General features: G+C 42.2%; 2 protein-coding genes across 2 annotated transcripts; both read right to left on the bottom strand.

Moving 5' to 3' along the window:
* Nucleotides 1–799: 799 nt before the first annotated feature.
* Nucleotides 800–4851, bottom strand: BIRC5 (baculoviral IAP repeat containing 5). Its single transcript, XM_072403435.1, has 4 exons — nt 4666–4851; nt 3762–3871; nt 1905–2022; nt 800–1063 (listed from the first exon to the last, which is right to left on the bottom strand). Exons 1-4 carry the CDS (start codon nt 4813–4815, stop codon nt 944–946), a joined length of 498 nt encoding a protein of 165 aa, XP_072259536.1. The 5' UTR covers nt 4816–4851; the 3' UTR covers nt 800–943.
* A 4411-nt stretch (nt 4852–9262) lies between these two features.
* AFMID (arylformamidase) lies at nt 9263–21202 on the bottom strand. Its single transcript, XM_072403433.1, has 11 exons — nt 20680–21202; nt 18510–18600; nt 17205–17303; nt 16705–16753; nt 14882–14967; nt 14582–14654; nt 14012–14109; nt 13365–13443; nt 11597–11732; nt 11072–11176; nt 9263–10163 (listed from the first exon to the last, which is right to left on the bottom strand). The coding sequence occupies exons 1-11, from the start codon at nt 20713–20715 to the stop codon at nt 10134–10136; spliced, it is 882 nt and encodes a 293-aa protein (XP_072259534.1). The 5' UTR covers nt 20716–21202; the 3' UTR covers nt 9263–10133.
* Between the last annotated feature and the right edge of the window lie 56 nt (nt 21203–21258).

Raw genomic sequence — 21258 nt, 5'->3', positions numbered from 1 at the left:
TCTTCATTGTCTTTCATTTCACCTTAGAATCAAATTAAAGCTCCTGTGCTTTGTCTTCAAATCCCTCCACAGTTCTTGTCCCACTTACCTTTCTGACCTGAAAGAAAAATTCCCCCCCTAGCCACTCTGTTCACTCCTCCAATGACCTACTACTGACTTCCTCACTCATAACCTCATCACATGCACGGCTCTAAGACTTTTCGAGAGCTGCCCCGACTCTCTGGGATGGTCTTCCTCGTCCTATTCGGCTTGTTCCTACTTTCTGCTCATTTAAAAAAAACTCTTAAAACCCATCTTTTCAAACTCACCTACCCATCTTCTCCTGTCTCCTAAACCCTCACTACTCACCCACCATTTAATATCTCCGTCCTATTATGTGTTACTCCCCCCACCTTCTAGATTGTAGGCTCCTCTGGGCAGGGTCCTCTCCTCCTCCTGTGTCACTGTCTGTATCTGCCTGTCATTTACAACCCCTATTTATTGTACAACGCTGCGCAATATGTGGACGCTATATAAAAATGTTGATTAATAATTTTTTGGAAGATGGAGAAGGACCTTAACTGCAAACACAAGCATGGCAACACTTTCAAAAATACTTTTGTATTTCACTATTCCAATTTGTATTACTGCCCCTCCAGCCTTGTGATTTACATGGCTCTTCTAATGTCTTGAAAGATGGCAGACCTGATGTTTGTATCACATATATATGGAATAGTGGTTGATATATACGACTTCATATCTACGTTTTGACCTAGGGGAGGTGGTGGCGTCTAACAAATGAGGGTTAAGCAAGGACGTATTTAAAAGTGAAAATGAATGCTTTAATAATTACTAATAAGTACATCTTAAAAACCCACATCCAAGACCACTTGAGAGATATACAAGAGAGAGAATATAAACACTATGTACAATGTAATACACTGCAGATCGGCTACAGAAATGGTTACTCCGAGTCATCCCTGTCCATCTTCTCCATTTCATCTTTATCCAAAGTCGCCAAGGAGCTTCTCACAGTCTGAGCTGTCGTCTGGAATCTCTCAATGTGTTTGCTCATCGCCTTTTGCTAGAAAAACATTGTAATCATTAATATGGTGATTTTACATGATGGGTTTTCAACTTTTAGTACTCAAAAGCAAAAAGGATAACAAATTCCAATAGTTTACTCAGCAGTATAACACGTTTAAAGTCGACAAACTAAAAATTTTTACTTTACATTAAAAAGGATAAACAACGCTTTTATTTAAAGTAATTTATTTTTTTTTTGTAAGTGCAACACCCTTTTAAATAAAAAAGGGTGCAGCACCTTTCCTTTCGCTGCAGCAATCAAGACAGAATAGGAGCGCAAAGCCTCCCGGGATACCTACTTCACAAATCCCAGGAGGCTCTTGGCTGCTCCTTCTGGAGCCCATTCTTTAATGGAAGAAAAAACACTGCCTTGCTCACACATGCGCACTGAGATCGGCAATCTTTTCCCAACATCTATGTCACTGCGCTAGTGCAGTGCGAGATCGGGCGACATAGGAAGAAGAACCCGTAAGGAGAAGAAGATGGCGGCACCTGGCCAAAGACAGATACTGGGACAAGGTGGGACCCAAACTATTCCACCCAATGGATCTGCAGGATTAAAGGTGTGTGTTTTTTTAGTTTACTTTCGCTTTAAAGACAACAAACATATTGTGGCTAAAGCTTTAACCTTTTATTACAGACCGGACTATGTCCCTAATTGAAATCATCACTCTAATCCTATCAGGTACCAGAACTAATTAACAAATGTCAATAGATGGTTTTATTTTGTCCCATACTCAGTATAAAAAGAGGGCATCGATTTTACAAAGTGAATTGTGGCACTCGAGGTGATTTTTCTACCATTCGCCACACAAGCTTGGGTTAAAACATTTACTCACCATTTTTATTTTCATTCTCTCCTTATCCAGCTTGAGGAATTCGGTAACAGACATCTCCTCAGCCTTTTTCTTCAGAGTCAGGAATAAGCAGGTAGGGGAATGTTTCTTGTGTTCTTTCCTAAAGGCAGAATTTACAGGATTAGTTTTATCAGCAAATGCAGTTCATCCTCAGGCCTCAACCTTCATTCAGCTGCAGTGTTTTCCCCGACCCCACCACCCGGAACTTTTCAGTAAACACCTGGCTGTTCTTGGCTGGTTACTGAAAATTACAGGGGCTGCCACCCACCTACAGCTTCTTCCCATCCAGCAAAAAAGAATTCTGGGAAAAATACTGAGCTCACCCCTTTACTTTAGTCCCCAGAACCAATCCTAACAGTCCCAGATCACAGTTCTCCTGTCCCCTGGCATCAACATATTGGCTGGTATGCCACAGGACTCCGCTTGCCAGGAAGGAAGCAGAAAAATAATATTACAATAATTGTGTCACCAGCGAGTTGTGGCCCTAATGGCTTTTTTTCTTCTCATTGTGCAACCATTGATGATGTCAATCCACAAATGCAGGAGTTATATTGTCCCCAACATCCAGGTCTATTCACAGCAAATAAAGCCTGGTTCTACACTGCATGGTGACTGAACGTTTGTGCGGCCATAAACCTGGTGACTTTCTGTATCTGTTACAAAGCTAATTTGATTCTCTACAATCATTTAAAAAAGTTTTCATTATCTCATTGCAAGATCGATGACAGGGTAAAAGAGCTGCTTGGAATTATCTTGGATTTTTATAGCGCCGACATGTTACGCAGCGCAGTATTAGGTCTATAGTCATGTCACTAGCTGTCCCTCAAAGGAGCTCACAATCCAATGTCTCTACCATGGTCATATGTCTTTATTACAGTCCAAGACCAATTTGGGGAGAGGAAACCCACACAAACGTGGGGAGAACCTGCAAACTCCATGCAGATAGTGTCCTGGCTGAGATTCTAACCTGGGACCCAGCACTGCAAAGGCCGGAGTGCTAACCACTGAGCCACCATGCTGCAGTGGGGGAGAGAAAATAGCCAGCCGATCGCCCATTAACCACACAATCAAGCAAATCTGAAACTGTCGTCTAAAGCAGACCTGAACCCAGAAGGTCTCCAAGAGCTAGTACTAAATGACAAAAGAAATGTTTAATGTACAGCGCTGCGTAATATGTTGGTGCTATATAAATACTATTTATTATTACATGCAATATTTTGCACTGCAATGTCTCCCTGGCTTCTGGTGGCCGATTGTTTGCACATAGAGCCAGCCGCAGGAGTTACATCCGTGACCATCCAATGGCTGAAGAGGATCAGCATCTATAAGTCCACCATAATGTCAGCAGCAAAGATGGCGCCTTCTCAGGATAGTCCTGAATTTGTTATCACTGAACACAGATAGGTTTGTATCATATAAGGCAAATACTCTGTACCTACTTCAGTGTCATTATATTTACACAGGATTTATATAGCGCCAACATATTACACAGCGCTGTACATTAAATAGGAGTTGCAAATGACAGACAGATACACTGACAAAGGAGGAGAGGATCCTGCCCCAAAGAGCTTACAATCTAGGAGGTGGGGGAAGTAACACAGAATAGGAGGGGAGAAGTAGGCGGGTAGCAGCCTCTGTATTGTTGCCCAACTCTTCAGTAACCACCTAAAAATATCCAGGTGGTTACTGAAAAGTGCTGGGTGGTACACCCAGCTAAAAGGGGCCGGGGAGATCACTATACTTGCTGAATATGGCAACGAGTTCAGTTTCGCTTTAGCAAACTCCTGCTAACAATTGTACACACGATAATTAATAAAAACATTTTGATGCTTTACTTACATTGGGTCATCATCGGGCTCCCAACCTTCCAGCTCCTTCATACAGAAGAAGCACTGAGCCACATCTGGGCTGTTACTGCTCGGACAGTGGATAAAGCCGGCTTCCGCCATCTGCCATTAACATAAGATAGAAATGTGATTAGTATACGGTGTGTACACCATAAGATACAGGTAGTCCCCGAGTTACATACGAGATAAGGAGTGTAGGTTTGTTCTTAAGTTGAATTTGTATGTAAGTCAGAACAGATAATATTTTAATAAATGCAATTAGGACAGATGTTTGTCTCAACATATTATTAGGCAGCGTGGTGTCAGTTACTGTATAAAATACTCACTGTGAGTTAATCACAAACAAAGCAAAAAAAACTTTATGAAGCCTAAACATTCATTAACTTCTGGAGCAAGCTGTGCTTTGATATGCAAAAAAACAACTGCAGAGTTTGTCTGGGTCAGTAAAGAGTTACATGAGGTTGCAGAGAGAGCTCAGTCCCCCTAAGATCACCCACAACCCCAGCAAAGATTTCTTCTGCAAGTCATGCAAACTGCCCCCTTCAAGCCTCCGGTCCTGCACACGAGGGAGCAGGGAAGCCCTGTTCGTATCTGGGAGTCATCCGTATGTCCTTAACCCTGGGTCTACCGGTACACGGTGAACCTGGGTGACCCAGCAAACCTGCATTGAAAACATTGGCCAACTAACAGCAAATTATTTTTCAATGAAAGGAATCCATTCCAGGTTTACTGGATCGCCCAGATTCTCCCATGATAAGGGGTTTGATAAAATATACAAATTCAGACTCTGATCATTACACAGGAGTGTGCATTGTGAAGACAGGTCCTCTTTAGATCACACTCATTGGGATACAAGGCCAGGCTCAGTGTTGTGTACGATGACCGGTCCTCTTTACCTTTTCCGGGGTACAGGCGCAGCCCTCGGTGAACGGCCAGTTGCTGAAGGTCCTGACCCGGGTGTCCAGCAGATACAGCCGCCATTCGTCCGGTAATTTGGGTTCCCCGGCTGCGGGGGCCGGCAGGACGGGAACAGATTCATTCACCATGGCGCAAGATTCAAACCCACGTGACGTCACGTAAACGCAAAGCACCACGGGAAAGGAAGACGCCACCGCCCCGCCAGCTTCTCTCACGTGACCAGGGCTACCAATAGCATACATAGCTGTCATGGAACTACATTTCCCGGCATACCCCCACGCCAATTTATGTAAATGATTGTAAAATAAGTTATTATTGTAACAAATGTATTTTAAAGTGTATGTTAAAAAATGATACCTGTAAGTATTACAAATGGAAGGATAGGTAAATAAAAGCAATTTTATTTGACATTCAATAGGTGGAAGCTGATTGCTTGCTTGGGGGCTACAAAGTATGCGGCCCTTTGTTGTTTTTTGCTTTAACAATCACTTAGTTTAGGTCTGCTGTGTAAATAAATAAACGAATAAAATAACGTTTGTTTTTTTTATTAAAAGAAAACTTTGGTTTGCCCATGTGTGGTGAAGGATGCATGTGCATTTAGCTGCATACAGCAATCAGAAGTCAATATTCCAATGGGATGTGTGCCAGGTGCTTTGTGCACAATTAGCCCCCTGCCCGCTGACTTCAACAGCTTCTGCCACCAATACCCGCAGGTTTGGTCTTGTACAAATCGTGCATAGGTAAAAATAATAAATTATTATTAATCAACTGGATTGATATAGTGCCAACATACAACGCAGAGCTGTACAATAAATAGGGATGCACCTTTATTCAGCAAGCACCTGTAACCGCCACCATACTATCGTTGCAGAGTTATCAGAATATGAAGGACTGTGGTCTTACACTTCATTGTATGCCTTGCTGGTCTCGTCTGCCCTCATTGCCCTATGTATCTGTACTATGCAAGCATGAGCATAAATGCAGCAAGGAAATTTAACGCATGTGCACTACATGGCACTGGATTATTTGCAAGCTTTCACCCCTAACAGCTCATTTTTTTAGCAGCATCCCCAGCCTCCCTTTAGTCATAGGCAATCTGTCTATTTCAGCATCCCCGGCACACTGTGTGCAGCTGGAGGGCATTACAGGGAATATCCTGCAGCCAATGAGCAGATTAGTTCCTGGCCAGGATCCTGTATTTTTATTGGCTGCTGGTCCTATTTAAGCCTCTCTAGGGCCTAAATGCAGGTTGATGGATCGTCAGCTTGTTACTTTCTACTTGCTCAGTGATCGTCTGCCTATTTGCCCTGCTGCCTATCCTGGCTTTGGACCATCTCAACCATGATCATTGCTTGTTGCCAGACCTGACATCAGATGTCCTAATCTTTGCCCGTTGTGTGCCTTGGCCTTGGTTCTTGGTGCAACCCACTGCTGTCTTGACCCTGGCCAGGGCATGGGATGGTGATTTTTGGGGAGAGCACCCATGTCAGATTTTACTGCATCAACAAACTGGCAGATTCTGATATTAAACTGGGTTTAATGGATCATCAGAAATGCTTCAACTGTGATAAACCTGGGCAGCTTTGTATCGCCTGCCCTACATCAAAGCAGATGACCACACCGAGGCAACCTGCTAACTGTTCCTCTGAGGTGCTGATGGTTGGAGGATTGGTGGGTTACTCAAAGAATCGCCAACCTGGTACTGGGAGCAATGAGATCGTGATTGGCTTTTGGGATATTGGAGCAGATGTCATCCTAATACAATCCAACCTGATAGATGAGGAACGTATTATCCCTAACCTTACCCTTATTGGAGTTGGGGGCAGCTGCTTCTGTGCCTACTGATGAAGTTCATATAAATTGGGGGGATAAGGGGAAAATAAAATTGTTTGGGTCTCTGATGAGATATTGGATCTGCTGGGGGCAGATTTGGGTACTCTGATCTGATAATATCCAGGAATCACCAATTGGACACACTGAACATTCCAAGGTACTGTATAAATATATGGATGCAACATTGGAGGGACCTGGGGTTGGACAGAGGTTTGGAAAATCCCAATTCTTCTAAGGAAGGGAACGGGGATGTGATATTTGATGTGTGTGCACCATTATCCAAGAAATGTTGAAGGATTGATTACGACTGAGATTTCTGGATGTGTAAACTGTTACATAGTAGGTCAGGTTGAAAAAAGTCCATCAAGTTCAACCACTAGGAAAATAAACATATCCCATATATAAACCCTATAGATATAGTTGGTCCAGAGGAAGCCAAAAACCCCTGGTACAATTTGCTCCAACAGGGGAAAAATTCCTTCCTGATTCCATGAGGCAGTCAGATGTTCCCTGGATCAGCAGTCTGTTATTTGTACTTTTTATTAATCCCCAGTTATATTCTGTACTTCTAGAAATCTATAGAACTTGCTGAAACTACTCCTTGGGGGAGCCGATTCCACATTTTATGGTGAAGAATCCCTTCCTTATCCGGAGCTTAAACTTCTTTTCCTTCAGATGCAAAGAGCGCCCCCTTGTCCTTTGTAAGAATCATACAGTGAATGATTGGGAAGAGTGTTCTCTATATGGACTATTTATATATTTATACAGGGTGATCATATCCCCTGTCAACGTTGCCAAACCATGTTGATGAAAATGTATTGGCAATGCTGTGAGGGCTGCTCAGGCCCAGACTCTTATCAGAGCATGGAGAGAATTTTTCTAATCCTTCTACTTGCTGCGATTCAGTAGGCTCGGCCTCAGTCACCACTGCTTGTTTGCTACAGGACTGGTCTCGTTGGACTCCATGTTTTGTGATGACCAATAATCTGCAGTTCATAAAACCTGAGCCTGTGGAATTATGAATCTTGTTACAATAGGCGCATCCTAGGTGTGACCATAGAGCACCATATTAGTACATTAAATAGGGGTTGCAAATGACAGACGGTGAGAAAGGAGGAGAGGACCCTGCCCCAAAGAGCTTATAATCTGAGTGGATGGTCCTATCAGTCACTCTTGTGTATTGGCATAGCTAAAAAAAACAGTGTAAGTCTATGAAGGGGGGCTCTCACACCTTATATCTTTGTTGCTAAAGACATTTCATTGACACATTGAATGCTGCAGACAGTGACTGAATAACTGAACTTTGCCCAAGCAACCTGGACCAAGGTCAACAAACTTCCACTTGAGTATATTTCATAGTTATTTTTTTATTTTTGCTGCTATTCAGTGATAAGTCTGTCCTGTTTGTGCACTGTTTGTCTTTACTTATTAATCACTATAAAAAGTGTAAGATGATTTCTATGAATAAAGAGAAATGTTTTTATGATCCTGTTGTCAAATTGTTTTGGAAAATCAGTGATTTAATTCATCAGTCTTTCTGTATAGAACTTTTATAAGTTGTAGGACCTATTGATGTATTTTGTCTTGCTGGACAAACCTTGAAAGGTCAATGTTTTTATCATTCCCTCTTACTGTAAATAGTCATTGTAAATGTTTAACTTCTGTTTATTTTGTTTTATTTTTTTTATTCCCCAACATTCCTATGTATTTTATTTGCCTAATAAAACCAATAAAATTATTTGAAATACAAAAAGTGTAAACTGACTGCAATAAAGTAAATAGTGAATCCTTCTCTCTTGAATGTTACCTTGACAGTGAACGCTGCTTTGTCGCTGTCTGGAGTGGCAGCGAGTGAGACAGATGGTGCTAGGAGGAAGAATCGCAACTGTGGTTGCGTAAGCGTGTGGCAGCCCACCTGTGTTTAGCAAGGTTGCTTAACCTTACCCTTTCAGGGCCCTGATTATTCAACATGCTGGAAAATCTATGCATATGATGAGGGGGTAAGGGGGGGGGGGAAATAGTTTGGGTCTCTGATGAGATACTGGTACTGCTAGGAGCAGATTTGGGCACTCTGATCTGATATTAGGAGTTCTGCAGTTACCAAACCAACCTAGTACCCTTTCACTTTGCTGTGCTTAAACTGTAGCCATCTTTTTCCTGGTGGGGAAGCCTGGGGGCCATGACCTGGTGATCTCCCAGTAGCAAAGCAATCTGGTGGCCCCTATGGTTACTGGCCTATCATTCCTGACCAAGAGACATTTGAGACTGCCTGATTTATTAAAGCTCTCCAAGAATCCAAGAGACCCAAAAATGCTAGAATGGATCTGGTCCAGGATTTAAACATTTGCTAGCAAATTACTTAAGAAGTCCATTCCAGGTTTGCTGGATCTCCCAGCTCCACTGATGAAAAAAGTATACTCTCTAGCTTTGAAGAGCTTTCATAAATCGGGCCCTTTGACTCTGACCAGGTAATCCTTTGTTACCTGCTAGGGGGTGTAGCCCTAACAAAATTGCTGAACACAATCCCACTAATGGGAATGAATCCCTGCAGTATATTGATCCAACTGTGCAGTTCCAGAAATCTCCCAGCAATTTTATCATTTAGTGCTTTGGGCAGCTGTCCAGTTTATCCTACCCTAAAACCAGCCCTGATTCTAAGACAACCCCTATTCACCAAAAAAAGAGCCAAATTATCTGAATCATCAAGACTTGGATGTTTCAGCACTTAAATGACAAATTCACTTATATTCAGTCTTTAACATTTTATTATGCAGATATTTACCTCTGAATGATTCACTATGTTCAAGAGCTAAAATAATTTTGTTCCAGATCCAATATGCTATGTCAGAAATATCTAACAAGCAAGATGAATTTACAATACTTTTCATGGTAATGCAAAAACATTTACACAAATGTAAATATATACCTTTTTATACATTATGCGTTAATTTGATTTCTATTCTGGACAGAGGGGAGTCTTATTTCCCATGTGTTCCATGAGCAATCAATGAGTGCAACTCCTTCTGATTCCACAAGATGGCAGTGTAAATAAGAATATTATAGGTCTTCTTTCTTGGCTATTCCAATAGGGCAATGACAATCATGGAGCATTGTTGGGGGAGAAGGATGCACCCCATTATCAGTGGGGCTGGTGTGACCCTGCCCTCTTTTCTTGATGCTAGCATTGTTAAGATTAGTCCATTTTGTTCTTGGCTGTTGGTGGAGCCATTTCCCTCTCCAGTATGTTTTCAGAATGTGGGAGAAAACTGGAGGAGAAGCATGCAATCTTCATGCAGACTTAGGACCCAGGGCTGCAAAGGGCAAGTATACCACCCCCAATTCCTATAATAAATGAGGAGTATCAACAAGGCTCGATGGTCATAATGGACTCCTAAAGGGAAGTGCATGGTATTGCCATGTCTGAGGGATTTCTTGCAGGAAGGAAGGCATTGACTGACATTTTATTTTAATGAAGGGAATATAAAGAACTGTATAATATGATTGCACAGTTACTAAAACTGCAGTGTTAATGGTGCACTTCTTAAAACAGAATTATTTCTAGGTGTGATGGTCACATCTTTTCTGTACATCTCACACACTTTTGATGTCTGCATCACTTTTTCAGGATCATTTGAAGAAGAAGCTGTGGATAAAATTAGAATTTATTAAAAGGCATTCTGTAGGTTAAACTTAATATGAACATAATTTTAGTTTCAGATATAGTAGTACAACCCCTCAGGTTTGCAGATAAAGAGAATCCTAAGCTACAGTTACATATGAAGTTTCAAAACAACCAATGGATTTTGGGAGATTCCAAATGATCCCTTATTATCAGAGCAGTCAATTTTAATTGTTGATTTATTGTAGCTGCAAAATCGGTGATCACTGCTGACCTGTGGAAGTACCACAGAGCCACATCCCTGACAGCCTGAGCTTAGAGGAACTGGGCTGGATGATACAGTTCAGTAAACCAGTAATATCTTATTGCAGTCTTATTGTAGTAGTATGTTCTTCAGAAGACAGGTTAAAGTAACTGAAATAAATGTTGGTGAATGCAAACAGGTTTGCTGAAGTAAACCCAAAAAAAAAAAAAAAAAAAAAACACTCAACCGATCTTGCACTGCATATGCGCGAGATTGAATGACATAGATGGAGGAAAAAAATTGCACGTGCGTGAGATCGGCAAGATTTTTTTTCTCCCAATTGATTAAAGGGCTCCCTCTGCACATGCCTGAGATGCTCGGGCATGCGCAGAAGGAGCTGCCAAGAGCCTCCCGGGATGCGTGATGTAGGTATCCAAGGAGGCCCTATGCACCTATTCATTCTTGATCGCCTAGGCAATCAAGAATTAAAGGGGACCGTGCTGCACCCTTTAAAAAAAAAAAAAATTAGCGTGTTACACAAAAAAAACACTAACAAACAAAATTTTTACTTTAAAATAATTGTCTACTCTTTTGTGTAAAATAAAAATTCTGAGTTTAGGTAGGCCTTAAGTATAGCCCAACATGGAGAATGTGTGTTACTGATACAATGGGTGGGTGGAAATCTCACCTGAGTGAGGATGTAATCTTCCTGAGATAAGCGCTCTATGACATCAAAGTGATCTGTGTCCTGCACCTGCTGATAGGAGACAGCAAGGCCCAAACTTTTCAGGCTCTGGAAAGAAAACGAAAAAACAAATGGTGAGAAATGGCAAAGAGCGCAAGAAAGACCTGCAGGTCTCTGATATGAGTAATACAATTTATCTGAAACAAGTCTGTGGCTCAAATGCTCGAACAAACTGTTCCCTGCAAATAGGTCAATAGATTTCTCCCCTGCTGTCTGTGCCTATGATCAATGCCATGGTAAGGTAAAATACACTCTATATATTCCAGAAGCATGTCTTAAACTTTAAAATTTAGTAGCTATATGAACTCATTTGTCATGCATTACTCTGGGTGTGGTGCAACCAAGCATTATTTGTGCTTGCCTCTCTCAACTGAACAGCCTTCCAGCAAACCTGATAGGAGCAAATTGATTTTTTTATGCATTTGCAAGCAATCCAATCTACTACCTGGTTTATGCAATAGGTGTTACCTGGAAAAACCCCTGTGATTGCCTGTGGAACTCTGGGGAATCATGTTCAGCCACTACAATAGCCATGTGACAGTTGGCAGCGTTGTTTTTCAGCTGTGTTGTGAGTTGTATGGGGCTATTTCTGTTTGCCACCTCACTGTGAAAGAAGGACAATAAAAAATTATCAGGATTTAGCTTTAATTAGATGATCTTAGATGTTAAAGTGAACCTTTCAGCAACTTTACAAGACTGGAGATATACATCTATAACATATCAGTCCAGTTGGAGATGTCATCAGTCTGTTGCAGGTATTGCAGTATCCTCTCCCTCAGTCTAGGCAAAGCAACAAGGGTAATCTGTGTCTGATATTTGCACAAAACTGTCAATGTCAGTGGGAGTTTTTTTATCTCTGTAAATAATAAAATAATATAAAATAAATAATATAAAATAAATAAAATAACAATAATAAAAACCTGAGTATTGCCCTAAATATCAATAGCCTTTACTTTGTAATGCACAGGTGTTGCTGGACAGAACTGCATCCACCAGACCTCAGGAAATATAAATTTGTGGAGGGACAGTTTGGGTTAGCTTAGGTCAGTGAAGTGGCAAAATAGGATGAATGGGATGTATTTGAAAATACAGTGATACTTTAAAGAATGTAAGATTATTGATGCTGTAATGACCCCTTCCGTTACATTGAATTCTATTATAAGGGCTGCATACATCCTCGACAGGTACACAATGATGCTTCAAGATGCCAGTGTGGCAGCACAAGAGAACCTGTCTTTAGCAAAGCTCAGCAGCCATCAGTCTACTGCTAAACATGCCCTTTGTAGGAGAAGAGCAGCAAGTCATGCATAAAAGCCATATACAAAGTTCTTTATTCCTCTCCATACTCCAGGCTGGCTGTATGCCACAGTAAATTGAGTACACCTGTTCCCTCTTTTACATTACATCCACAGACAGCATAAAAAAAGAAGAACGTCCAGGCTTCACAAAGCCTGCATTGTTTTTTTTTTCAATCTATCTATTGTACCTACCTATGTCTTGCTAGGGATGCTACACCCAACAGGATGTTCTCCAGCCAAACTCATGTGTTTTGAATGAAGAAGTGACATGGCATAGTGTCCACTCTGTAACTAGAAATACCTGCAGCTGAACATGTTTTCCAGAGTATGGTGGCAACTGAGCACAGTGCCTACTGCTACATAAGTTAAACTCCTTCAAAGGCTCTTGCTTGACAAAAGCCCTGATTTACTGAGCTAGCCAGACACTTCTGCAGCCACCAGCAACTCTTGGCATGTTTCTACTGTGACTTGTGGCAAATCCTTTCTACACTTTAACATCATTATTCAAAGTGATACATCACTGCTCTACCACCATTGCTATACAGGGATGTCACCCTACCCACCACAAGCTCTTCCTCTTCATAGCTTCCTATGTACCAACATCCAATGTCTATTCAGAGCAGCTACTCCCACTGCAAGGCTGATTTTAGGTTTTAGCAGGTCTGTTGCAAAAACATATAAGGGCAGATTTCAGGTAATACGAGCTGTATAAAGAATTTATTTCAGAACCTTTTAAAGGGACACATACAGTAGGTAAACTAAGTAAAGTAAAAGTAAAGGAGTTGTCCTATTTGTTATCTATAGTTGAAAATGCGAACATTATATCAAAGGGATAATTGAGTTTTATACACCATTCTCCTTGCTTTTAAATATGTTACTAAGTATATTTTTTTTCAATCTTTTACTGTATATGTACCTGTGCAAAGAAATCTACTTACTGGCACATCTTTAAGGGATCATTGACATACGTGTGGGTGATAGGGAGCAGATCGTACACTCCACTGACCAGCAGGGCCCCTGGTGAGGATAAATGGAGAAAAACTTAGATACTTATCTGTATGATACTTAAAAACCTTAGATACTTATCCGTATGCTTTAAATGTAAGACTAAGCTTTTATGGCAAGGTTTACCCGAAAGAAATTTTGGGTGTGGTGATCATATTGTTACTTGCACGTGCCAAATATTCATTATTGAGCCTTAAACAGGCAATTTCAAAAGAGATTTTAATTTTTAAGGAGCTTCTGAAATAGCAGCTCACAGTATATTATCCACAGCTTATCCACAGCTCACAGTATATTAGCATTGGGGTCAGTGGGAAGAATGTCCAGCAATGTAAAAGACAGTGGGTAAAATATCACCCTTACAGGTAGCCAAAAAGATCATTGCTCAAGGAACTCCTAGCAACCTTTGGAGGAACCTTAAGATTCTGCTGACATACTAATACTTTGAGCTGTAGATATAGTAATTATATCAGGGGATCCCTGAGGACCTGTAAGTTATTTTAAGGCTTCCCCCTAGCAATAATGTTAAAAAAGGTTGCTCTGAAGTATTACCTATATATACTATTTAATTTCTGGCACTGACCTCTAATGTCTGGTGTCACTCCATATTGTGACCAGTCTGTGCTCAGCATCATGGCTGCCAAGTGGGCTCCAGCAGAATGTCCACACAGGTAGATGGCCCTGGAGAGCAGATAAATGTTCTAAAGCCACATACAAATGACATCAATACCTGAAACTAAACCAAAACTTTATGACAGTCTTCAGAACTATTGGCCCCACAGACCTAAACTTTGTGAGACCTCATGAGCTTTCCAAAGCATACAGGCTGACCACCTTGCATCAGGCTCCAACCTTGTTTAAAAGACTTTTTATTATCAGCCAGGTACTTTCTAGCTATCCTCAATTTCTGGCCTGGAAATGGGTTGGAGTGCCTGGCTCACCCATTCTTTTTAGGACACTCCACGTCTGGATTCCAAATAGAGAGCTGCAAGAGGAAGGCAGCAAACAGAATCACTGCACTGTATATAAATGTGTAGTTATTCTTTATAGAAATATTGTGAAAGACCAACATTAGGGGGCCTGTCAGTTTTGAAATAATAATGTATTTATTAATCATTCAATGTAAGACATTACCAGTTACATTTAAACTTACGTGATCTGGGGGTAGCGTGCAAGAGTGGCAACAATGCTGCGTCTGACCTGTGACACAATGAGATCCATGTCCCCTAGGAGCAATATGATATTAGAAAATTGTGTTGAGCCATACAGGTGTGGTTCTCATTAGTAGCGAAAGTAACTAGCAGTGGGCCCCTGTGCAGAACTGATTTGGTGCCCCCTACATAGATTGACTTGGGACCCCTGTTGGATGGGGAGGGTCAGGGGGCCCGCACACAGTAGCACACTTTGCACCTCCGTATGTCTGCCGCTGATTCTCTCTTATTAACAATCTTACCTTTAGGAGCAATATCATAATCCATTGCCATCACTGCAATGCCGTGGAACACCAGCGGGGGGACCATAAATCCAGATTCCTCTTTACTACCAACAAAAGAAGTAAAGTAACTAGAATGAGTTATGTTATCCAATAATAAGGTCATAAGTGAATAAAGGTAAATATTGTCAGTTTTTTTTTTCGCTGGAAAGATTTTCATTCACACCTCCTTGTTTGACACCTGTTATATCTAGCCACACTTGATGGTATAGATCTTGGATTTACCAAGAGTAAGCCATTCCTCTAGGATAGAAAAGGCAGCAGATTGGTTGTATATGAAATAATTCTCTGCCTATACGAAGGGGTGCTGAGAAGTTCCTGGCTTTGCCCCCTTCCAGATGAAATAGAAAAATAAGTGTGGGGGCTTATGACAGCCTAATATCTTAGTATGTAACTGTGTAAATATCAGGTCTTTGCGATTCTTAAAACAGTTTTTTCTTTTAGTGAGAAGCTGTGATGGCAGAGGCACAAGCAAGTTTCACGTTGTTACGGGCCGTCAAGAAGTTTTTGTTTCTCCAGGGAAAGTCAGCAAAGGACATTCACACTGAGATGTCACAAACACTGGGGGAGAAGTGTCCTTCCTACAGCACTGTCAAAACCCGGATATCTCGTTTCAAGACTGGGCATTTCACTGTTAAAGATGAGCGCCGCAGTTGGTGCCCCCAACCTCAACTGACCCGGCAACCTGCCATGTCCATGAGCTGAATATTGAGGACCGGCGTATACCTGCAAAAAAGATAGCCCAGATACTTGACATCTCACGGGAGCATGTTGGGTTTGTTATCACCACTATCCTAGACATGCGCAAACTTTCAGCGAAGTGGGCGGCCAAGGATGTTCCGTACCCAGAAATTGGCCAAAAAAGTCATGACGTCCGTTTTCTGGGACAAGGATGGTATTCTGTTGGTGGACCACCTACCTCAGGGCTCTAGTATAACCGGACAGTGTTATGCTAATCCTGGATTATCCTGGATCAGCTGAAGGAGGCAATTAAGATGAAAGTTGACCATAGGGATCCTTTTTTTGCAGGACAATGCACCTGCGGACACATCCAACGTTGTGGCTGCCAAATTGAACACCCTGGGTTTCGAATTGGTCCACCATCCCCCCTACTCACCTGACCTGGCCCCTTTGGACTATTATCTGTTCCTGAATGTGAAGAATCACCTGAAGTGGCAACATTTTGAAGACATTTCTGACATTAAGGATGCTGCTGAGAGCTGGTTTGTGGCCCAACCAACGGACTTTTATTTGAACGGCCTAGAAAAGCTGCAACTACGCTGTACCAATTGCATCAGTCTCAGGGGGGAATATGTTGAATAAATGTGTTATTTCATAACTCTGGCTGTCTTTTTTTTGGGCAAAGCCAGGAACTTCTCTGTATATCCTATTGAGGGACAGTAGGCTTTCTTACGACAAGCCAAATAATCTATATATGGGTCCACTTTACCATTCCAATTCCATTTGTATACAATCAAGTGGGTCTGATTGTATGACTGTAACACACACAGTGATTGAAGAGTTTGCACAGATTCTGTTTGGCAACACTTAAATAAGAAATGATTGGAAGTTTCAAAAATAAGTACACAAACAAGAAAAATGTAAAGTTTTCTCTAAAGATGTCATCATGTACAATACAGGACTAGCAATCTTCTATTGTTGGTAGGAGGTTGAGAACCTGCCCACTACCTGGAGCGTTGGAGAGAAGAGGAGAGCGCCGGCTACACATTTTAGTTTTGAGAGTTAAGAGGTTTTGGAGTTTTTTTGATTTGTGTGCTAATTACCTGAGGAACTGCCAGTATCCTCCATGAATATAAACCAGCAGAGGAAAACCTGGAATAGAAATACACTCGGTTATAGAAAAGGGTCTTATCACACCAGATGATGAGTGGTGGTGCAAATTCATAAGAACAGCATTTTGCATTGGAACATACAGGGTTGGTCTGGCTATCTATCTTGGATCTATCTATCTATCTATCGATCTTGGTGAGCACCATTCCTAGGTTCTGGCTGAAGTTATTATTATTAATGATAATAATATATAATATAGCGCCAACACAATTTGCATTAAAATAGGGGTTACACATTAATGACTTTTGAGAAAAGTTCAGCTAGCCCTATAGAGACCGGACCTGCAGCCTTGCAGTGAGTGAGAGGAGCAGTAAAGCCCAGTAGGCCTTATTGTCCCCAAAGGTCCTAGGGAAATTGCTTCTTTGACAGTTGTCACCTAAATAGGTGCCCTGCATCGACACTTTAAGTCATGGAGTTTCCAGGGAAATCTCACTTGTTGCGTCAGGCAGGTACACGTCCATCTTCTCGCTTTCCCTCTCGCCATATTGGATATTCAGCGTAGGGCGTGTTAGTACCCGGGCTTTTCTTGTACCTACAGGACATAATTTAGGAACAGAAAATATTAAGACAGGACATGGCGTGGTGCAGCTCTGTAGGTGGAAGGGTGTTATATATCCAAGCATGTGACTTTTTATAAATGTGCCATATGGATTATACAGATGGCCAGTTGGGAGGACTGTGCAATGGTTTATTATATGGAGAGAAATAATGTCAGGCTCGGGTTTGGCGTACAGGCAACGACCTGGGGCGGCAAAATATCAGGGGGTTCCAGGCTGCTTCATGCATCACATTCCTTCCCATAGTAATGATCAATATAGATCGATTCACCCCTATATGATGTGTATTGATCATTACTATAGAAAGGAATGTGATGCATGAAGCAGCCAGTACCACCAGGATATGTTGCCGCCCCAGGTACTTGCCTGTACCACAAACCCGGGCCTGACACCATTGCTCTCTATATAATGAACCATTGCACACAGACCATCCTATTATCTGCACATTGGAATATTGATCCCTTGGTGTAAATGAATGGCCTATGGCTTCCTTGGGGGGGGTTAGGAAGGCATAGAACCTCCAACCATGACTGCCGATCATGCCATCCTGTCCCAATGACACCCACAAGGAAAATCTCCTCGATAGGGTCATTGACAGGAATGAGAAAGCAGAGAGAAACTCTGGGGCCCCCCTCACCCCGGTCACATTACCTTAACCCCTCCAACTAACCATTGCCATTGAAAGTGTTTAAAAAAATACCTAAATTATTATTATTATTATTATTAAACAGGATTTATATAGCGCCAACATATTACGCAGCGCTGTAAATGCCCCTTACTGACCTAAATCAGTGGTCATATGACTTTCTGGGGCCGAGTCTATCTTTTATCTTTTTTTGGATACAGGAGAAACGTCCTCCAGGTGTTCCTATGACTACCTGTGTGAAGTGGACTTTTCTTATTGGCTGTCCTGCGGTGGGGTCCTCTCAGCATCGGCAAAAAGGATGACATCTACAAAAGGGTGGGGTAAATATGCATCGCTGGATTACCGATTCCCCGCACCTGAAAATGGCGCTGGTGAGGAAACTGAATGGCAGACTTAGGTGTGTATATCCCCATTGCACAAGGTATTTAGGGGCAAAAAATCAGAAAGGGTAAGAGGGATGGAAGGGAGGGGTGGAGAAGGTTCCCTTTTTGCCTCAAGATGAACTTTAATTTTTGTCTGGCCAAGTATCTTTTACCTTCTGTTGTCTCCTGGACGTGCACCTCTATCACCACGTCCTTGCCCATACGATGGGACCAATGGCTGGGGGAGTACTGATGATCCAGCTCCTGAAAACACAAGTTACAGAATTAATTTGAGGAGATGCGTGGATCGTCTTATAGACGTGAATAGAAATGTTTTTCAAATGCCTGAAAAGTGGATTTTAGAAGACATTTTGGAATGTGCTAGTGAATGGCGTCTTCTGTCCCCTCCATTTCCTGTGCAAGAGGGTGGCAATGATGGGCAAGAACTCCTATGGCGGGTTCCTTAAATGCCTGTTAACCACTTCAAATCATCGTCATTGGAAACAGAATGCGTCCTCAGTGTCCCCATGGGATTGTCACCCTCATATATTATATCCATTCTGGTGCATTGGCCCATGAATTTGATTTGGCTCCCTTAATGTGTTAGATAATGTTAATGTACACAGGACGGACAGGTGTGAATGGGCCCTAAGGTAAATCTGAACGTTTTTTCCATTTTACAGGCCCTGTCCACCCACTTTCTCTTTCTGTCACTGAGGTAAATTTCCTAAAGCTGCTGTTGCTGGGGAAATTAGTGTCAGCCCTCACTGGGATTGGACGCTGTCGTTTTGGAGGAAAAGCGAACAACCAATGGCATCGCTAATTTATCCCAATTCTCTGTTGCCAGGGCTCTCATTCCCTGTCGTTTTGTTCTAAAACCATCATAAATGGCCGCCATATTTTGACACACTTTGGTATTCTTGTGTATTATTTCATATTAAAAGCTAAAATTTGGTGTGGTGTTTGGGTTGTATAACGCCTGACAGACTGAAATCCTACAAGATTGGGAACAAAGGAAAGATCCTCCAATGGGGGCACCTGTTTCAGTGACACCTGTCTAGAAAAACATGTCCTTTCACTTCCTGTTATGTCTATAGGACAGGAAGTGGGAAAGGAAACTTCCACCAATCCCTGGGGTAGACAAATAGAAGCGCTTACACATTTGGGGTCACCAATACACCTACAGGCAATACAATAACACAACATTTCCCTTTCTCCTAACTTCAGCCCCCGCACCTAGGTTAGTATGGCGTCACCGCCCTTTCGGGAAAATTTTTGCAAAATGTGGAGTAGATGCTGTTGCCATGGGTTGAAGTGTCACCATTTTTGGGTATCTTTCTGGAAGGACACTGACGCCACAACCAGGGAAGTTCAATGTAGGGGTAAGGGGCCAATTGTTACTTCCAATCTGCTCTTACGTCCTTGGATGAAATTGGAGGTAAATTTAAAGCAGTGGGCCAATCAAAAGCGTCCGATTTTTAGGTTTCTGATTGGACATGTCATATATCAGTGAAGTTCAAGTCCTATATGTGGATGATCTATTAATAAAAACAATGGCCGCTTGGAAATGCCCCTGGCCTTTTTGACGCGGTGTCACTGGAAGTGGTTCCTTCGTGTTAAAGTGAACCTGTCACACCCAGGATTAAAAAACCGAGCTAATGATGACAAATCAGCAAAAGTCCTGATCAGTCCCCCTGATCTCTGGTGTCCTGGAGTTGTCACCAGTCCAGTTCTTAACTGGTCAGTCTGGTTTTTCCAGTCCAGTTCCTTACTTTTTTTTGCAACGTGTCCCGTCTGGGCTCTCAGCAAATTAGATTTTGCCTGGTTAGGGTTCGGAGGAAGTCTGAGTGATCTAGGTGTTGCAACGTGTGGTTACCGGGAAGGAAATGGGCAGAATATTTCAAAGCAATAAAAGGAGAAGGGTTAGAACTTCCATCAGGTTTTATTTTTGCAAAGGGGGTCACCTGTTCATATGCACCAGCGGCGCATGCATTTATTTCCAGCTGCAGGTGTATGGATGAATTGCTAGGACCGGCTGGGTGTGAATGAGCCTTAACTTTCACCTGTGTGCTTGATAGCTTTCTACACCCATTGAATAGATCTGATTCTCCCTTCCTGTGTGTTTACCAAGTCAGGAAGTGAGGGGGAATCTTCCGATAGGGGACACAGAGAGCTATAAGGGCAGAAGGTCATTGAATGTAAAGGGTCCTACAGTCACATGACCTTTTTTTAATTTCTAGTGACACGAGCTGAGGTCATGTGAGCAGCAGCTGATCTAAGCAGTGTCACCGTCATGGAGAATGTCTGATTGAGGTGTGGGGGGTGGTTGGCTTGTTCGCTTACCTGTCTCTCCAGCTCCTTCCAGCTCTGCCCCTCCATGTTGTCTCCGGACTGCAGGAGGACTCTGACCCCATACCAGGGTCAGCCCCTCCTGCCATCCTCTTCAGTGACAACGCTTGTGTATAGACCATCCACCATCAGCACGCCCATTGTTTACCTGGCTAAAAAAAAAAGAAAATCATTAACCAAAGTATTAGAAAGAATTGAACCTATGGCAGGATCAAACTCATCCTTAATTTTAGGGTGTTCTGAGATGGTCAAATTCATTTATTTGCTGGCCCAGCTCCTCCAAAATGTAACGAAGGGGAATACGATAAAGCAGGGGTGCCCACACATTTACATCTACCAACAATAAAAACTTGGACTTTATAACTCCTGTGCGTGATAGAATTCATTTTAAAAGGCAGGGCTCCGCAATCTACTTGGGTTGCCTTTGCGATCTACTGGTAGATCTCAATCCACCTGTTGGGCACCCCTGCGATAGAGCGTCACATGCGCCACATCCAAGATGGCGGCACCCATCATTATATTTATCAATATCAAACCTTCAAGTTGGTCATGTGACATGCTGGTCATGTGACA

Source organism: Pyxicephalus adspersus, chromosome 3 (genome assembly GCF_032062135.1).
Source record: "Pyxicephalus adspersus chromosome 3, UCB_Pads_2.0, whole genome shotgun sequence".
Classification (NCBI taxonomy): Eukaryota; Metazoa; Chordata; class Amphibia; order Anura; family Pyxicephalidae; genus Pyxicephalus; species Pyxicephalus adspersus.
Note: the sequence above shows the minus strand (reverse complement) of the source record. Positions and strands in the feature narration are given on the sequence as shown.